The 20943-nt window shown below is 36.6% G+C and overlaps 1 protein-coding gene across 3 annotated transcripts in view; it reads left to right on the top strand.

Moving 5' to 3' along the window:
* Positions 1-20943, top strand: part of DPY19L1 (dpy-19 like C-mannosyltransferase 1) — a 94102-nt gene that overhangs the window by 63483 nt on the left and 9676 nt on the right. For all 3 annotated transcript variants that reach the window (XM_059396586.1, XM_059396587.1, XM_059396588.1), the window contains exons 12-19: positions 1782-1841; positions 2386-2466; positions 8392-8493; positions 12883-12954; positions 15139-15188; positions 17591-17615; positions 18788-18907; positions 20302-20476. In XM_059396586.1, coding sequence (XP_059252569.1) covers positions 1782-1841; positions 2386-2466; positions 8392-8493; positions 12883-12954; positions 15139-15188; positions 17591-17615; positions 18788-18907; positions 20302-20476 — 685 coding nt within the window. The remainder of the gene's footprint in view (positions 1-1781; positions 1842-2385; positions 2467-8391; positions 8494-12882; positions 12955-15138; positions 15189-17590; positions 17616-18787; positions 18908-20301; positions 20477-20943) is intronic.

Genomic DNA, 20943 nt, shown 5'->3' on the forward strand with positions numbered 1-20943 from the left:
TTGTCCTTTTTTTGCCCCCCTTTTCCCCCCTTTGCGTTTCTTTTCTGTTCTTCCTTTTTTTTCTTTTTTTTGGTGGTTTGGGGTTTTTGTTTTTTTTTGTTTTTTTTTTTTTTTTTTTTTTTTTTTTTACTCTTTGAGTCTATTTATGTAAAATATTAAGATAGTTTAAATCAGGTGATGATTCAGTTATATTTTGCTAAAGCACTGCAAAGAGCAGATTTCAATAATTGGGAGACTGTCTTCTAGAATTAGAGCAAAAGGTAAAATGTCATCTAACCCCTGCCACTTTTGGCAGGATCACTTAAATATAAGTCTTCCTAAATTTAAGGACTTCCAGAGGTGGGTATGGCTTTTTTATGAATAGGCTTCACCATTACAGGGTTTTGTTAACCTAAAAGGAAAAAAAATTCCTATATTTCAAGTGCACATGCTTTAGTATTAGGCTGCTTTCCTGAAGACAAAAGTGCATTGTACTGTCTTAATTGAACTGTATTCTGCTTCTCAAATAGTTGTTTAAGTTACCCAGATTATTTTGGCTTTCTTAATTTCTAGAACCCACGAACAACTTGGGAACTTTGTATTTCTTTGTCCCATTTCACAAATAATATTTAAGATCCTGTTTCCCAAGAATATGCCTCTTCCCAGTCTGGACTGCTTCCCTTTTCAGGTTGTGTGGCTCAACTATGCTTAGTCACAGATGTTAGCAGTTACCATATGGGCCTGTGGGGTTTTCAGCAATGCCAAAAATATCATTAATGGAGTTGCTGTGCTTTGAGATTAATGATAGTTCTTACAGTCAGTGAATTCTGTTTGTAATCAGGAAATGTAACAGTACACTCGGTTCTATATTTACATGTGTTCACAGGCAAGCCCTGCTATTACTTAAAGTACACGACTCTTGAAACTTGTGTTCAGGTGCCAATGAAATCTAACCCAAGTACATTTGGCAGGAAACTTCATTCCAGGACCTATAATGTATCAGGTTTTCTTTTAGGTGCTTGACAGTAAGCTGTGTCTTGGGTCTGAATTAAGCATATTTATGAATATTTCATATTTGGGTGTATAAAAATAAATGATGCCAACAGTTACAGAATATAGAGAATGTATGCATATATAACTATAAACACAAATTTGCTTATTTTTATTCGTAGTAATCTCTTTGAAACCTAAATCATAATACTTTTTGTATTCTCAGATATTCAGAAACTTCTGAAAAGATTTAATTTGAGTTCATGTATTTCTGTATTGATCTCCAAACATATTTTTGCCAAGTTTGAAGTAGGTTTAGTTCCTTATAGGTACCATATGTGGGAGTCTATTAATTTCCTAGAGAGAGAAAAGATTTGGTAGAAGAGAAGTATTTAGTTGATCCATTAAAAACTCACTTGTAGTTTATTCTGAGTTGATAATTTTTAACTTAAATCTTACAACTGTAAGACACCTGTCTAAAATTATTATATACTATATGTAATAGCACACACGTGCGTAAGTGTGTATGTATGAATGATACTGCTTCTGAGGTAAATCTGAGATGTAAAATCCATCATAGAAATTTATATTTGGTAAATGTGTTTTCAACTTTACGAAGTCACTAACTGATCTAATCTACATTGGATAAAACAGGGCGATTTCTTAAAGTCAGTGAGCTTGTTGTAATGCTATATGGAACATTGACAATGTGCTGAATTTTAGATTCTTGAGAGTCTTATTATTTAGAAATGTTTTTTGGTACTTTATGTATGTAAGTATTAACTGTATGCTATGTTATTTTCTCCATGAAGGGTATACTGGAAATGAAACCATATTTCCTGAAAATAAATGTATCCGAACTTAGTTTATGGGTAAGAATCAATCTATTTGAATGCATAAATTTTTCCTTTCCTAAAATATATCATCAGTTTTATGTCTTACTTTTAAGGAAATTAGCTATTCTTATGTAATCCAGGAGATCTAACAGCTTTATGATGTAATTAAGACTCAATTTTAATGTGCCAAATTTCCCTTCTCATGTGGCAAGTTAAAATTAATATTGGGTAGGTAAAGTATTCTGGTTTTACTTATTTTATCACCTATGTTTTTTCTGGGGAGCAATGCATGTGTAAGAGACTGTTAGTAGAAGGGGAATGTAACTGCAATTGCTGTGTAAATCTATAAGATATATTAATTTTGATAGTATCATATGTATATATTTTTATTTTTGGTGATAGCCCCTTGATTTTGGATAACATTCTTTAAGCTACATTTTTTAGTATCTCTTTTGGAGGTATAGAAATATTTATTTCACATGTGATTAAAGCATTAATTTTTTTCTTCATTGGCTATGTCTAAGGAATGTCTGTATGAAGCATTAGTTTATTTTTGTTTTGTTTTGTTTTCCTTTTTTAGGTTATCCAAGGATGTTTTTGGTTGTTTGGAACCGTCGTGCTCAAGTATTTGACATCTAAAATCTTTGGCATTGCTGATGATGTAAGTACATTTATCTTTAACCTGGAAGACTTGTGAAGAATCATACAGGCTAATAATGAATTACTTGAGTTATTAAAGTACCACTATTTAAGCCAAATTCTAATATGAAGTCTATTCACTTATTACTTTATATAGTTATGATAATAGAAAGCAAATATGACTCTGTGTATAGTCTCTATTCTCCAGTATTAATTTCTTGACTCAATCCTGTTATTTTAATTGGTCTTTCTGTATCACAGAGATTTTAAAATTTTAAAGCAAGAAAGCTCTAAAGATGAGCTCAAATTTTAGGGTATATACAGTCATTTTTCTCTGGTTTCTTTATAATCCTTTGGTAACACATCAGTATGCCATCTTCAGAACCTCTAAAAACTATAGACCATATTATAGTCTTTTCCCCAAGCCCGTTTCCTGGTCGGTGCTTGTGAAAGATTTATTTATAGGTAATGTAATCCAAGTTAGTCTTATTAAGAGAAGGGGCTTTTGTTGTTGTTTTGTTTTAGTGTTCAGGTAGGAGAGAAAATAAAATGAGAAGAATTCTGCTTTATAACTTTAAGAATTCTTCTCATTCATAATTATTTTGCCTATTTTATTTTGGTGTTTTAGTAAACACATTGATTAAATTTAAAAAAAGAAGCAGCACAATGTCCAACACAGAAAGAGTAAAGCAAACCTCATATTTTTTCTGTAATGTATTTTAATTGGCTATCTTTCCTTCATCCATAATAGATTAAAGCTACAGTTTTGAAACTGGGTTTTGTGAAGTCCTGGAATTTGCATACCTTCTGTGGGGGTCTGTCTACTTCCCAACTTCCCTGGCAGCCTTTCACCCAGGGCAGTTGTGCTTTAATTTCTCACACACTGGGCAATTATGAAGCTTTTCATTTGAACAAGGGAATTTTTTGCTTTAAAATGATTGAAAGCAACTGGGTTGTTCATTGGGTGATCTACAACCTGTGGAAAGTAGAAAACTATAGTCTAAAGTTACTTACTTACTCATTCAGTATGTACCTGGTGATAGAATGTACCCTAGAGATACAGAACTGAGTAAGATTCGGTCTAGTGGGATTTCGGGACCATACATAGCAGCTCTAATATAATGTAATAAAGGCTGTGACAAAAGCAGGAATGCACAGGAGAAGAGTCAGAGAAGGCTCCTGGAAGTCCGATGAGAAGAGGAGTGCTACAAGGTCATTGAGTAGTGAGGATACAGAGAATGAATAGGAAGAAAAGGGAGACAGCCCAAGTTTGAGGGGAGTAGAATCTGTCTCCTCACTGGGGAAGACTTTCCAGTTATGGTACTGATTCAGATAAAAGTGATGTTGTGATTTCTGTCATACCCTGATGTTGTAGCAAGGACCAAACAAATTTAGAAGTAATTCAATTGCAACTTCAGTATTTCTAGAAATCTGTAACACTGATCCAAGACATCAGCTCATAGATTCTGAATTGTGACATTGGTTAAATAAGAGACTGGCAAGGCCACACAGCCTTTAAGAAGCATTTCCGCTCACACTTCTCTATTAAGATAATCAGACACTGCCCTGTTCTTTAGGAACCACGTGAGCCATTTCTCAGTACATCCTCACTTCCCATCCCTGCTCCTGTCAACACTCTCCCTGGAAGAAGTCTGAGGTTGTTTACCAGGGAAGCTTAGTCAGTACTTAGAGACACATAGTTTTTGCTGGGGGCTGGTAACGTAGGCACCTTCTGCCTGGCACATATCTAAATTCCAGACTCCCAGAAGGAATGTGGGTGCTCCGCAGAAACCAGAGTGTTTTAGGTACAGGGAGCCCCTACTCCTTCTCACTTAGGCTGGTAGGAGCCATCTGAAATCTAAGTTCCCTGATGCCAGCCAAATACCAGCTTTGCAAGCAGATTTTTCAAGGATATCATCGGGCTCACTATGTTAACTCTCATCTGAACATCAAGTTTGCCCCATCTTTTCCTCTCTTCCACGCCTTCTCTGTCTTCCGTGAATCTGCATGCCACCTCCCAGCCAGTTATAGATTTGTGAAGAAGCTGGGCTTCGGGATCCCTCAGCCTATGTGTGCAGTTTTCCAGGCCACCAGAGATGGGAGAATTGGTTTACCCCCTTGTTGGTTTTCCCATTTCCAGAATCCCTGTAAAGTCTCTAGCTCGTCTGCCAGTCGGCTGTTCACTGCAGGGATGATGCAACATTAGGCTGGCAAAGCATTGCCTGCTGTTTGACTCTTTTATTAACAGTATCTCTGAGCATAGATTTTTTTGCTCCCTGCCCCCAAACAAGTCAGCACCCTCCCGCAGCAAAGGTTCTGCTTCTCATAGCCAGCCCCACCCTTGTGGACCTCTTGGGCCTAACAACCCCGGGAAGTGGCGTTGCTGCTGAGGGTGGATGGGAGCCTCCCAGGCAAGAATGCTGCCGACACCCACTGTTTCCCTTTGGAATTAATCAGATTTTGTAGGGATGAGTGCTTCTCAATTTGTTTTCTTTTTGGTCACTTTCTAAAATGGGATATGGTTATTTTTGACAGTTTTTTTCTAATTTTATAGGTGTTATTGGGGGAGGGGACTTGTCAGTTTCTACCTTTGCCATTAGGAAGTAAAGTCCCCATTTTCATTGATTCTTGAGTGTTGATCTTTGTATTTCTTGGATAACCTCACTTGCTCACAATATATTATTCTTTCTATAGATTGTTGGATTGGTTGTTAATATTTTTAAGGATTTTTATATAAGGGAGGTTATTAGTATGTCATTTTATTTTCTTATAATGTTTTTGTTTGGCTTTGGTTTCAAGGTAATGTTAGCTTCCTTAAATTCTTGGGAAGTGTTCAATCTCCTATTTCTATTTAAAAAAATTTATTTATTTTAGAGAGAGAACACGCATGTGTGTGAGTGCATGCAGGGCAGGGGAGGGGCAGAGGGAGAGAATCTCAAGGAGACTCCCCACTGAGTGTGAAGCCAGACATGGGCTCCATCTCATGACTTAGGGTTAACCCATAGGGATAGGGTTAGGATTAGGGTCAGGGTCATGACTGGAGCTAAAATCAGCAGTTAGGGGGCACCTTGGTGGCTAAATGCTAAAGCCTCTGCCTTTGACTCAGGTCATGATCCCAGGGTTCTGGGATCAAGCCCCACATCGGGCTCTCTCTCTGCTCGAGAGGGAGCCTGCTTCCCTTCCTCTCTCTCTGCCTGCCTCTCTGCCTTCTTGTGATCTCTGTCTGTCAAATAAATAAATAAAATCTTAAAAAAAAAAAAAAAAAAGAGTTGGTTGCTCAACCAACTGGGCCACCCAAGCACACCCAATCTCCTATTTCAAAGAGAATTTGTATAGAGGTGATGCTATTTCTTCCTACAGTGTTTGGTAGAATTTGACAGTGAAGCCTTCAGGGCCTGGAGTTTTCTTCATTAGAAAATTCTCTACTACAAATCCACTTCCTTTAGGAAGTTATTGGTTGTTTATGTCTTTAGAGGAAACTTACCTATTTCATATATGTCATCAAATGGATCATGTTTTTTTAAAAAAATTGTTGTAGGTTTCACTTAGTGAAAATTCCTATTAAAATTTTTGCATATATGTGAAATGGTCTTTTACATTCTTTTATTATCTTCCTTATTTGGATTCAGAATCAAGATGTGTTAGTCTCCTATAAGGAGCTGGTTTTTGAGGGTTTTTTGTGTGTGTTTGTGCTGTTTTTCCTGCTTTCTATTTACTATATTCATATTTTCAAAGTACCACCCTTTTTTGATTTTTTGAGTCTTCTGGTTTTGCTGAATTGCTCTTTGTCACCAAATTGTGTCATCCCTGTTTCTTATGTCTCTGTGCTTGTTCTGTAGCTTTTTCTAATGTTCAAGGGAAAGTGCTTGGCTCTTTTGTTTTCAACCTCTTTTATTTTCTGATAAATGCATTTAGAGCTATAAATATCCATATTAGTAATATTTTTTCTGTGTCTTACAAATTAACTATTTTGAGATTTTCTTTTTAGTCTGAAGGTTATTAAGTTTTATGTTATTTGGTTTCTAGCCAAAAAGATTTTCAAAGCCATTTCTAGTCATCTTACAATGTTATTGCATTTATGATTAGAAAAAAAATAATTTGTATTATATTGATTCTTTGAAATGTATTGTGGTATGGTATATGAACTTTTAAAAAATATTTTACTTATGTTCAAAGGTAACATGCATCCTCTCTTTGTGAAGTTTGTGTTTTCCATGAGCATATTAATAATAATATTCAGGTGTTATATTAACAGTCATCTGCCTTTTCTGTTTTAAAGGGAAATATTTAACATTTTCAGTGACCACGATCAACCTATCCTACTTCCTACAGTATTTTCAGCTCTTTATACCCTTTGAATCTATACTGTGAACTGCAGATATGTTCATCATACATATGACCTGTCTTTGCTCTTCACTTTATGAGTATAGAATGTCATTTGTTGTCTCTTTTCATTTCTTTTTTGCTTGAATTCAGTTTTGTGAGATGTTAACGATTTGCTAAACTAGATTTCTTTGGTTCAATTTTATCTTATGTTGTTGTCCTCTTCCATTTTCAACCTTTCTACATACTTTTGTTTTAAACATGTGTCTTGCAGACAATATAAAATTTGAATTTTTTCCCTGAAATCCAGTTTGAGCAACTGTCCTTTAATTTGTGAAATTAAGGTCTTTACATATATGGCAGCCATTGTATTGTGACTTATTTCTTCCATTTTGTTTTAGAGTTTCCAACTATTTTACTTGCTTTTTTGATTCTTTCTCCTTTTGTTTGGATGGTTTTCTTATGCTATTTAAGGCACTGTATATTCTCCCTTTTTTTTATTTTTTATTTTTTCAATTTATTTATTTTCAGAAAAACCGTATTCATTATTTTTTCACCACATGCAGTGCTCCATGCAATCCGTGCCCTCTATAATACCCACCACCTGGTACCCCAACCTCCCCCCGCCCCGCCACTTCAAACCCCTCAGATTGTTTTTCAGAGTCCAAGGCACTGTATATTCTCCCTTTTGATTTCTTAAACTTATCAGCGTACATTTCTTCCCCAACAAAATAAAGTATTTTGGAATTCTTTAGCACATTCCCACCATCCCTTAGTTCCTACTCTCTCCAGTCCTTTCCTGCTTCATGTACATATCATTTAGGATTTCAGCTATGTTTGTTTTATGTAATTTCCCTCGTTTTTTTTTTTTTTGTTCTTGTTTTTTTAGACAATAATGAATTGAAAATTTGGTAAATGCTTTGTCATTTGGTAATTGCAAATAATCCTACTTTCCTCACATGACTTTTTATGGGAAGTAGATGAGATGATGTACGGGAGAGCACTGGGTAGCATGTAAAGAATCACACATAGAACTGATCATTATTTAAAGGTGGATGTTTTTCCAAAGCCTGCCCATTTTCTACTTCTTTCAAAGGGAAAGTGGGCCTTTTTCTTTTTTTTTAAGTGGGCTCCATGCCCAGCAGGGTGCCCAGTGTGGGTGGGGCTTGAATTAACTGACTGAGTCACCCAGGCATCCCTTAATCCCCTTTTCAGAAATCGATATTAATGTTTTCTTTTCTTTCACTCTATTGCACTCTGTCCCTTAGGATTGACAGAGGTCTGCGTGTGTTACCAAGCCTGCTCCCCCTGGTAGGTTCAGGAAAAGGAGGTGTTGTACAGTGTATTTTCTCAGGCTCAGCACACTGAGCAGGGAAAACCCAGGGATAAAAAAGCCTTTGGTCTGCTGGTGATGGATCGTGGAAGGCGGGCGTTGCTAGAGCTATCATTTGCCAGCAAGAGAAGGGGAACCATGAAGTTGCAGTGCTTTAACAGAAGCAAGTCTGGCATGGGAACAGCGAGCTCTGTGATACAGTGAAAGCTGTTTTTAAATACTATGAAGATTAAAGTGCATTACTACAATATATGGCATAGTCTAATGGTACCCCACGTTATTCCTTCCTAGGCTCATATTGGCAACTTATTAACATCAAAATTCTTCAGTTACAAGGATTTTGATACTTTATTGTATACCTGTGCAGCAGAGTTTGACTTTATGGAAAAGGAGGTAAGATGCAATTTCCATTTTCCTTCCTCAGGTTTTGGTCCATTCATTTCTCATAAAGGGCGCTCCTCTTATCTCAGACTCTCCTCTGTGCTCTTACCTCAGTGGGCAGGAAAGGAAAATGATGGCATGGAGGAGGACATTCCTACTACTGTTAGTATGGCCTTTTCTCATTTTGATAATTGAGAAGCATGCCTTCAGACTAGCAATAGTGTTTTGGATGAGTAAACACGGAGGCATTTCAAGTAGCCTCGTTTCAGGGATGCTGCTCTCAAGCTCTCACATTTCCATGCACTCTGTGGTTGTTGATTTGAATAATCTCATTGCTCTGAAATATCATTGAGTACAACTTTTTCATTCCAACAGTGTTTTTCTTTCTAAAACTGTATTCAGATGTTTAAAAAGAAAGCAGAGAGTAGCGTGGGGGGTTGTGAGATGGAAGTCTGCAAGAGTACTTGAGGTTCTTGGACAAGCAACTCTCGTTTGTTCTTCTGTCATGGCTTACTAGTTCCTAGTGGTATGCTGCAAAAAGATACTGTGAGAACCAAATGAGATATGTAGAGAAGGATTTTGACATTTTAATGATATTTTGTATAAAATATGTTGTAGCGATCAGTGAGCTGGCTTAGTTCAACAAACATGTATATATATGTATATATAGTTACAGATATACCTATAGATAGAGATATATAGATGTGTGTGTCTTTTTTAACACCACCCATGTGGCCCCAATTTATTATGATATTTCATTATCTATGAGACAGTTTTCTTCACAGCTCTGTGTGTGTATTTCTTGCACACACACACAAACAATACTCTAGTTCCCCTGATCCTGCTAGGTGGCTACGTCTGTGTCCTGAGTTACAGACCAGGGAATGATAGTGTACCCCACTGCACACTCTTACCAACCAGACATTCTGAATTGAGCATGTCCTGCAGATGTACTGTTTGCTCCAGTGATCTGTCAGTCTTCATTCCCAGGTTCTGGCAAATTTTGACACATAATGGCTAATATATAGTGTATGAATGATAGTATCGAGCCCGCCAGAAGAAACTAAAGAAAAGTGTCTTGTGAGACATTCAAATGCATGTTCACAGAAAATCAAGACTCCTTCAAGCAAGTGGTAAAGGAAGTAGAGGGTAAACCTCGGTAGAGCGGGAGGATATGGCGGAAGTCCTTGGGCATTATTGAGGATATTCACGCCACTCTAACCTGAGAGTATGCAGCATCGGTGAGATGATAGAAGAAATTGTTTATTGAGGCATAGCGTGACTTCAGTTATTTTGAAGAAAATAACAAAGCTGTTTGCAGCCTGGTATTCCACATCTCTGTAGGTATCCTCCCAGGGCTGTACTGTAGAGACAGTGTGGTGCCCGTCCCGAGAAGGCATCCATTGTATGATATGCCCAAACACTGGGAGAAAGGAAGAGTCTGTCATGCTATTATACACATATGGAAAGACTTGTATCATGGAATGAACAAGTGGTATGCCCTTATTTGCCTATAATTAACATGTATAGAATAAGGTATAAGAGAGCAAACCTTTAACAGTGGTTTTTGATTAGAGAGTTAATGATTAAATTTTTTGCAGTTTGCATCTTTGAAATTTTAGGCAGTAGTCATATTTTAATTGTATTCTGCTTGAATTTATGACCCTAAGGTTGACCTGAGCTGAGATCAGCAGTCAGATGTTTAACTGACTGAGTAAAAACAAAGAGGGGGATCTTTCCTTTCTAGATATAGAAATGGTGAGCAACACTATTTAAAGTACAGCAATATTAAGGAACATTTTTATGGCCAAAAATAGACAATGCTTGGATAGCCCCATGTGTATGTACTTAACTGTGTTATGTGTATGTACTTGATATGAAATGAAGAGAGAAGCACAGATAAACAGTTAAAAATGCATTATTTCATAAATATTTGAAAAATGGGATTTGGGGTGAGGAGTTAGGTTAAAGTCTTGTGTCACATTATGCAATAAACCTCAATTCAGTTAATTAATGTGTCAAAATTAAATGAAGCCTGAAAAATATATTTGAGAGACATTTCAATGAGTATTAGCTTCATTTTTTAATGAGCAAATAGCTGTTCAAAGCACATATGAGAATGATTAATAGATTTGACTGCATGTAACTTAAAACATCTGTACATTAAATATTATAAAAATTAAAAAGCAAATGACTAACTGGGATGACTCTTGCCATAAATATAACAAATGAAACTAGGGATTAATGTAGTGAGTATAGGAGATTGTCCAAATCAGTAAAAATTACCAAGGACTCTACCCTTCTCCACCACCAAAAATACATCCTCACTCCCACACACATATGCAGAAATGGGGGAAGGATATGAACAGAAAACTCATTGGGGAAAAAATTTTGACAACCAATTAAAATGCAAAACTGGTTGTCATCTTCATTTTTTCTGCATTTTTAAATTTTTACAATGAGCATGTATAACTTTTATGCTTAGAATAAAACAAAGAAATTCGTGGAAAAGGAACTTACAGTTCTAAAGCTCACACACACGTACACACAAGCCTACTCTTTTCCCTGTGTGGTTTGTTTCCTTTGTATTTGTCCATGTGCCTGTACTCTCCCTGACGGACCTTCTGGAATTGAGGAAATTGTGTACTTTGTTTCCTTTATATTAATTCTTTTATATACTAACTCGAGTCCCTTCTGTTGGTTTCCTACTGAGAGTTACACTGAACTCAGTCACTTCTTATCCCCCTATTTCTAATTTATTGAAATACTATAATCAGTGACAATATTTTACTTCCCATATAGTTTCCAGTGAAGTTATTTTACTTCTCCCCTCTGACCCCACTGTAGGACTCCCACTGCACCTTCAGTATCTGGACATGTAACCACTCATGCTGTTCTATCACCTTTGTATCCCTGCCCTTGACACAGTTCTGTAGGTTGGTGTTTTTAATGCTGCATGTTCTGGGAAAGAAGCCTCTCATGCCTATTTCTTGATTGTGTGAAGCTTACTCTCCAGTGGATTCCTCAGGAAGGGCCATAGGATCCATAATCCCTGAGTTTTCACATGTTCAAATATTTTATCAGTGGCTTTTATATGTGAACGGCTGGCTAGATACAAAATCTTTGGCTCGTGTGTTTTTCCCTGACTGTCTTAAATAAATTACTCCACCATCTTCTGGTCTAAGTGTTGCTGTCAAAGTTTGATGCTAATCTGATTTTTTCATTTTAAGAAAAATATTAAAAAATATTTTAAAACAAAGTTTTGGAATATAATTTTAAAATTATTTGAGTTCTTTGTTAAATTTTGTTATACTTTAAATGCAATTTTGATACATTGCCTTTTTAAGGTAAACACCTGAATCTCGCAACTTTTCTTACATTTATTGTTAGTTGTTATTAGCAAATGTCTAAATTTTTGAATAATAAAATACTTTTGGTTATATGATTTTTATGAGGTTAAGACAATTAAAAATTTACAAAATAGAAATAAATATATTTTAAAAGTGTAAGTATTGTGCAAATGTTTATAAAGGTAAATAGTAAAATAAAAACATTAAAAAGTCTCCTTTCATTGAGACTTCTGTGAAGTACACATTTGGGGGCTAATAAATTATCAAAATTACTTGTGTAATATGGGATAACAAGCAAGAAAAGTGGACTAATGAGAGGGAAAATCAGAAAATACTACTTATATTTTATATTATTAAAATGTAGCAGTGTTTTTAATATGTTGAACCTAGATGTCTCTTGATAAACACATTTGGGAAAGTGTACATTATTTAACTCAATGATACAGGATTATTTTTGTGAGGGTAAATATTGGTGGTAAGAAAATCAATTGCAATTTAGAAATTTCAAACCTAGAGTTGTTTAAGACTATGACTTCAAATGATTGTAAAATATATAGGATTGCAGTTGTGGGGTCTGTTATTAAATGTTCCTGTAGTTTTAAAGAAAGGTAAAAATATTTTTATTTCTCTTGTAAACATGGGTCATTAGTATGTGCGTGTGTGTGTCTTGGAATGATGGTTAAGATTTTTACCCCCCACCAAATGTACAGGAAAAGCTCATGCCATTTAAAGGAGTTCTGCTGACCTTAGGTGAATATTAAGTTGAATTCTCTAGTTAGAAAAGTAGTGTACAAAGAAGGAACAATAATCTTTCCAGTCCCAGTCACATTTTATACTTACAAGTGTTTGGGGACTGTATTTGTGTTTTCAACTCAACATTTTGGGGAAGTTTGTTTCTATGGAAATTCATCTTCATTTTTATGATGGGACTCAAGTCACTGGGTATATTGGACTCTGTTTACACTTTTTAAAATTCATTTTTTTCATTATTGGAAATGAAATTTTGTCTGAAAATAATATTTTCCTCTAACAAAGCATCTCTGGATTTCAGACTCCACTGAGGTATACAAAGACATTGTTGCTTCCAGTCGTTCTGGTTGTGTTTATTGCAATCGTTAAAAAGGTAGGTCTATCACATCTATTTCCTAAGAACTCTTTTTCTTTTTCCTTTTTTATTAATTTATCTATTTTGGAGAGAGAGTGGGCTCGAGGGGGAGGGGCAGAGGGAGAGAGAATCTCAAGCAGACTCCCCCTGAGTGCGGGGCCAGTTGCAAGGCTAGATTGCATGACTCTGAGGTCATGACCTGAGCCAAAGCCAAGAGTCCGATGCTCATCTGACTGAGCTATCCAAGTACCCTTCAAGAGCTCTTTCTTAAAATAAAAGACTTTCTTGTTTCTATGCAGTAGTTAAGTATCTTAAGTTATATGTTAATGACACAATGTTTTATATGGATCTGTTGAAACATATTCTGTATTTTCTCACTTCTAGCCCTTGATGAACATTTATAAGCCTTAAAAATATTCTACTGTCTACCAGCATAAAATAGACATAGGAAAAGGATAGTTCGAGTTTTGATAGTCATGTATTTTTGAAAGACATGATCAAAGAGACCATATTGACCCAGATACAGTTATTTTTGTCTTTGTAAATTATTACTGACTGACTTTTAGCTTTATGTAATATTTCACTAAAATATTTAAAATATGCCATTCTAAGTCATCTGTGCATTGCTCACAAAGTCCTGGATCGAGTTTATTATTATTGATCCAAAAAATAGAATATTAATAATGTATTACCAACATTGATAAAATCGTTAGATTCCCAGCGTGGCTTTGATAATGAAATTCTAAGCCCAGATTTGAATCAGGTCAGGGAAGTTCCAGTTTTTAGCAAAAAACAGGTATGATATTCTCTTTTTTCTTTTAACATGTGGCAAATTCTGGAACTGCAAGTGTTTTAAGAGAATGAATAAAGATTAATCTGTAATCAAGATAACAGATGATGGACCCTAAAGGTTTTCTGAGTTGTAGTTACTGATCTCTGTGTTAACACAGTGTTATGTATTTGTAGAATATTCTGTGCTGTAATTACTGTTCACATTATATATTTGTACTCTCCCCAAACATATCCCATGTGTTATTGTACCTGCTTATTTGACAGCCCTGTCGGGGATATTATTATCCCCATTTTGACAGATGCACCTTTAGAAGATGAGAGAGGTTGTTACCAGACTCACATTGTGTCCATTAAAAAGCAAGGGAAGAGCAAGAATCAGACTCGGCACCTTTCCTGCCTTACTGGGTGTTGTGTCGTGTTCAGCTTTGAAGTCTCACAAGCTTTTCAAATCTAATGAGTTTATTGCCAATCAGTTTCTGCTCTATGCTGGCTTCTGTGCTTCCTTTGCACTTTTGCATACTTTATGTGCATGTGCACCCCGTAGGTAATCAAAGAATACCAATGTCGGCAATTCAGAATGCATTAAAAAGACAGAAGCCTGGATGGCTAGAGATGATGAAAACAGTTAAAACAGGTTAAAAAAAAAAAAAAAAGCTCAGATGTTTGATTTAAAGAAGAAGGATTCAAAAGGGGAAAAGGATAATTATTTTCAAATATTTAAAAGTCTGCCACTTGGAAATAAGAGTATACTCATTTTGGCTTCTTAGAATCATCGCCAGTTCTAATGGGGAGGATTTTTGACCAGAATAAATCTGGAGACTAGGAAAGTATTACAAATTCAAGCAGCAGTTGGGTGGTTCTTCCAAGAGGTGGTTGAAAACCTGTGAGTAGTGTCATAGAGGACACCCACCCTGGGGATAGGATTCAGATTCGATGACCTTCCAGTTGCTGCTAAATATGCAAACTCAGTGTTGGGTTAGTTGTACTTATTAGTCTCCAAGCTCATTGTCCAGATATGTGTATATATGATTGAGGAGAGGCATTGCCAACAACCTTGGCATGGTGTAATTTACTGAATGTGAATTGGAAGCCAGAAGGTCGGGTTTCAGGGCTTCGCAATGCTTTCTAGTTTTTTCACCTTCTGGGAGATCATCTAATCTGTCTGAGTCTGTTTGCTCATTTACAAAATGAGGGTAATGCAATCTACCTGAACAGGTTTGTTGGATATTAGAGATGACCAAGTACTGTATAAATGGAAGAGTTTGGTGTTATAATTATTTCCCAGATTATTTCTTATATCCATACTTCTTACATTTTTAAGTAGATGTTTGAAAGTTTAAAAGATACTTTAGTTGAAATTTTGTTTTTCCCAACACAGCTCTTCTAAAGTGTTAAAAAATCTATTTGCAGATTATTAGTGATATGTGGGGTGTCTTAACTAAACAACAGACACATATAAGGTAAATATGCTATTTAATCATTTGACATTAGTAAGTAGATATTTACACTGTATTTTTATAGTTGATGTTGCACACTCAGCATTTGATAACTAGTGTTTTTGATTGTCATTCCTCGTCTTTGCTTTTCTCATTATCGCCTCTCAGTGCAGAGCTCAGAATATCACTTATTCATACTTCAGATTCCATCTGCACAATCTGACTGTGGGCCTACTCATAATCTATACGTGAAGGATACAACTTTGTGCTTCAGTAGTAGGGAACAAAAAATGTTTTAGGACCAATGGGCTGTCTTTTGAGAGAAGAGGAGGGAAATATAAAACTAATTCCATACTTTATGTTTTACACAGAATAAATTCCAGATGGAGCAAATATTTAAATGTAGGAACAACATAAAACCTCAATATTAACCAAGAGATTATTTTTAGAATTTTAGGATTAGAGACTGCGTTAAGTATGACATAAAACCTGTGAGCTAGAAGGAAAGATTAAAAAGGTTGGCCAGATAAATATTTTCATTTGATAAGATACTGTGAACATTGTTCAAAGAAGAAGAAAAATGGAGGAAATACTCACAGTATATGACAGAGGACTAATGACTGGCATACATAAAGGAGTTCTACAAATTAATAGGAAAAATGCTAAAACCCAATTAGAAAAATGAGTGAAAGACACGAAGAGACCACTGAGAGAAAAAGAAATTCTCATTTTCCTCTTTTCCACTGCACTCATGTCCCATGGACCTCCTTTCTGCTCTTTAGCCATGGCGGCTGTTTCCTGCCTCTGTAGTTTTGCCCTGGTCGTACCCTAAGGTCATCACTTCGCCCTCTGCTCCCCACAGCCTGGCCCTATATGTGGCCAACTCCTTTAATTCTTGTGTAAATGTCACCTTCAAGAAGCCTTTCCTGACCATCACTTCTGAGGAGATTCCTTGTCTCCTTGCTTATTATTCTCCATCATCACATGCTATCTTCTCTCTCAGCATTCATCACCATTCACACTTGAACACTGTACACTGCCTGTCTGCTGTATCTCCGCAGTTCTCCCCCTACCTCTCTCTTCTCTAGTCATGGTGTCTTTGTAGTTAGCCCATTAAGGACCTTCTCACTATGGGGCTCTGCACTTTCTGTCTGCCTGAGGGATGCTTAATCTCAAACTCTCTCCTTCAGGTCTTGCTCTTGTGTCCCTCAGTTGGTGACCCCATGTTTTGACATACACCTTCCCGGTTACCCACACTCCTGGCATCTTTTGCCCTGTTTCCTTTCTCTCCACAGTACTTACCACCATGTGACATATGCTCATTTGCTTTTTGCTAGTCTCCCTTGAGTTTGTGTAAGCTCTGTGAGGAGACAGGTATTTTCTTATCTTATTTATTGCTGGATCTCCAGTGCCATCAGTGCTCAATGGGATTGAGGATGGATGGGTTTGTGCCCTGTAGTCCTGAGGGGTCGGTTTTAGTAGGGAGAGATAGTTGGTAATCAAGAAACCAGTGAATGAACACTTTTGAGGAGATAAAACAGGGAAATGGAGTAGGAGTGATTATCAAGAGGGGCACTGAATATGGGTGTCTCCCTAATGTTTGACAGAGTAAGATTAGTCTAGTGTGATTGGGGCATGGTGACTGAGAGGAAATGTGGTAGATGATGAGTTTCAAGAATGAGAAGTAGGAAGACCATGTGAAGCATAGTGAGGATTCGGGAGTTTATTCTAATTACAAAAGGAATACATTGGAGGGCTTTAAGTAAGGATTGGCATGACTAGATTCCCATTTTGAAAATATTGCTGGCATCACTGTGATGATCATAGAAATGGGATGGTGGGGAGAGGGGGTGTGGGGTCACAGGGGGTTGTAGGAGGGCATATAGGCCTTAAAGCATATTTATTTTCTCAGGAAATTAAAACTGTCAAGCAAAACTAAAGGGGGAATTTTGTGGCTATTTGTATATTCCAAAGCCCCTGCTGAAAACATCTTTTTATGTGTGGTTTCCTGAATGATCTGTGTAGCAGCTACAGTTTATGGGGGAGCTCAGAGACCACTGGTGGTGAAAAGCAAGGGTATAGAAGTCTGAAGGCTTCAGGCTTCCCTTCACAGCATTCTCTGTTTGCCAGAATATCCCCAGGGAGGTATCTGATAGACCATAGTGTGCCTTTTGTTGGCCTAGTAATTGTCCTTGTAGTCAAATGTTCAGGGTATGCAACATTGTCCTTTAGAAAAAAATCAAATGTCCTTTAAAAGATTGTGACATCAGTTTCAGTTCATAATTGTTATTTTTATTTACATATATGTGTCCTTGGAATATTGTATATGCAACTTACAACTCTCGTATTTCTGAGATAATAATGCAAATGATTGAAATAAGTGCTTCAGTAATGATTCAATAGTAGTATTTCTTACTCCATTTCAGGAAACACCAGTTTGATCACGGAGAGGTAAAGACTCAATATTACTAAAACGTTCTTTATTTTAATGTTTGTGTATATTTGGACTTTTCTTTCTAGTTCCAGTTTCTAGGTATTGGTAATTGTCATTAATCATCTTCAGAATAGGTCTGTATATGTTTTTATGAGACTATTACAAACACAACCATTCATTTGTTAAAATAGTTAAGTAGGAAACCCGCTTGGTCTGCTCTGCTCATCCTCATGATGACCCAGTTTATTGTGTGAGTGGTTGCTGCTCCCATCTCCTGGTGATTCCGCCTGCTTTCTTCCCTCCCTTCCTGCTGCCTTCCCTCCCTCCCTCCTTCTTTCTTTCCCCTTCCCCCTTCCCCCATTCCCCCTTCCTTCCTTTCTGTGTTTTTGTTTACTTCTAATAAATGTATGATAGACATTAACATGATACTGGTTTCAGATATACAACATAATTAATCAGATGTGTGTACATTGCAAAATGATCACCATAATAAGTCTAGCTAGCATCCATCACCATACAAAGTTACAAAAAATCTTTTTTCTTGTGATGAGGACTTTTAAGATCTACTCTCTTAGCAACAACTTGGTGACTACAGTTAATAATACCGTATTGCACATTTCAACCTGTTTTTTTTTTTTTTAAAGATTTTATTTATTTATTTGACAGACAGAGATCACAAGTAGGCAGAGAGGCAGGCAGAGAGAGAGAGAGAGAGGGCAGCAGGCTCCCTGCGGAGCAGAGAGCCCGATGCGGGGCTCGATCCCAGGACCCTGAGATGATGACCTGAGCCGAAGGCAGCAGCCCAACCCACTGAGCCACCCAGGCGCCCCTCAACCTGGTTTTGATGGCTGCTCCAAGGCAGAGCTCTGGGATCTTAAACAGTACTCATTTTTGTTTACCACTTTCCTGTCTTAATCTGATGGTAGCACCAAAGTTGATTCAGAAATGTGGGTTTTATTAACTGCAGGCTTAACTCTGAGCAAAATTCTAAAACCACTTGCAGTACTGACTTATAATTTTAGCTTCTAATAAGATGGAGAAGTTTGAAAGTGAATTTTAAGACTCGTTTATTTCAGAAATCAAAATATTGTTACTAAGAAAAATTGCCCTTTTCTGGATATTCATCTATTTAACCATATATTAAATTTCACAAATAGTAGGAATGAAAAATATTTTCTCTTTCTTTCAGCTAGTTTATCATGCATTGCAACTGTTAGCATATACAGTCCTTGGTATTTTAATTATGAGACTAAAACTCTTCTTGACGCCACACATGTGTGTTATGGCTTCCTTGATTTGTTCAAGACAGGTAAGATGGTTATGTTGGAATTATAGTTGCTATGATCACTTTACCCCAGCCTTGTTATTGAATGGCCCTAAAATAATATTGAGTTACTCAAAAGTCTTTAAATTGTTGTAGTGAAAGTTCTTCATGGTTTTGTATTAATTTTTCCTAAAGGGCAAAGGCCAAAGAAGGTCATTTATTCTAAAATAGTGTTTGGCATACAATAAATGTCAAGTAGTGTAGGCTGAATTCATGAATGATTACTCCAGATGTTGATAGAAAACAGAGCTCCATTGTAGAAATAATTTTTTATTGTTTTGATATTCCTACCCCAAAGAATTCCAGCCAGTGATTCCAAGTTGCATTTACTTTCAAATAGATGTTCTTTTTCGGCATCAAGCTTTAACAATCTTTTTTTCACTTGAGTATACATTTGTATGCACATCCCTGACTTGACTTTTTAAAATTTAGTGTAAGGCATTTTGGTTATTTGCTACTTATTTTTCCTGGCTAACTGCCTCCTTGCTCTGTATCTACAGATTTATGCTTCTACACAATGTCCCCTTTTCATCAGACCATTAGCCAAGGTGCAGCAGCAGAAGTTCTCTTAAATTTAGCAAATGTTTACTAAGCATCTATAGCATGTTCAAGGGATGAGGGTAGAATGGTAAATAGAGACATCAAAAAGCAAAAAAACAAATATGCCCTCAAAAAACTGGTTCTACAGTTATGTAGAGAAATTAAGGAGAGAATGATAGGGACAAAGTGTTATTGAGTATGGACTATTTAAATGAAAATATCAGCCAACCTTGAGACTCCCAGTCAGAATGGTGGTGCTGTATTAGAGAAGCACTGCTTGCCTGAGGCCTGACCTAGGGATGAAGACTTCCTTCCTGACTCCTCCAGGCTGGGGCAGGAAATGAGGTTGATGGGAACCCTTGCCTCTTAAATCCCAACCTGCACCATGACTGAAGATAGAGGACCTTGCACCAGACAGGCTTCACAGGTGTGGAACCTCTGCAAACACATGAGGGCCCACCCTCAGAAGGACCCTACACCTACTTGGTTGCTCTTCTTTTGTTCTTTTGAACTTCTAAATAATTTTTGAACAAGAGGCTCGACATTTTCATTTTGTGTTGGGCCTGGCAAATTTCAGAGGTGGTCCTGGCTTTACCTGAACCTGGAATTAGAATAAATTGAGAGAACTGCTTCTTAAATTATGTCCCATCTGTGTAAGGCTAATGGCAAAATTCTTTTAATCCCTCTGGTCATTGTTTCTAGAACTTTCTCTCAGGATAATTAGTTCTTTATCTGGGACTCTACCAGAGAGTGTGTTCTTCTCTGGGAGGAATTTTTGTTGACTGGATGCAGGCTGCTTTGTACTAACAGTTATCAACATAGTCTTCATTTGGTTTCAGCTGTTTGGATGGCTCTTTTGCAAAGTACATCCTGGTGCTGTTGTTTTTGCTGTATTAGCAGCAATGTCAATACAAGGTTCAGCAAATCTGCAAACCCAATGGAATATTGTAGGGGAGTTCAGCAATTTGCCACAAGAAGAACTTATAGAATGGATCAAATACAGTACTAAACCAGGTATGTGTTTTCTCCATAGTTTTATATACCACTGCAAAATCTTAAACCCACATTACTTCCAATGACCTTACTCTTTGTAAGCAGTGCTGCTTCTAGTTATTCAGAAAAAGATGTCAATCTTACTTAAATGGTTAGCAAAAGAAATGTTATATTTTTTTTAGTAATCTATTCTGGTTTTTTCCCCATAAATTCTAATGTTTTTGTTTTTGTTTTTGTTTTTCAAAAAGACTTCTGTGGCATGATTTACAATAATTTTTTTTTGTGCTTATTTTCCAAAAGAGTTTTTAATCTTAGTCCTGCACATTCCTTCTTGAAATAAACTCATGGAATATGACATTATATTCAAGGGGGATTTTATTGTTATCTGAGTATCAGATGACTGCATTTTAAATCATTTTCCAGAATTCTTGGTGCTATAAAACTTTCCTAGTCCATCTAACACTTCTTCCTGGAGCAAGGAAAAATGT

This window comes from Mustela nigripes, chromosome 4 (genome assembly GCF_022355385.1).
Source record: "Mustela nigripes isolate SB6536 chromosome 4, MUSNIG.SB6536, whole genome shotgun sequence".
In the NCBI taxonomy this organism is placed as follows: Eukaryota; Metazoa; Chordata; class Mammalia; order Carnivora; family Mustelidae; genus Mustela; species Mustela nigripes.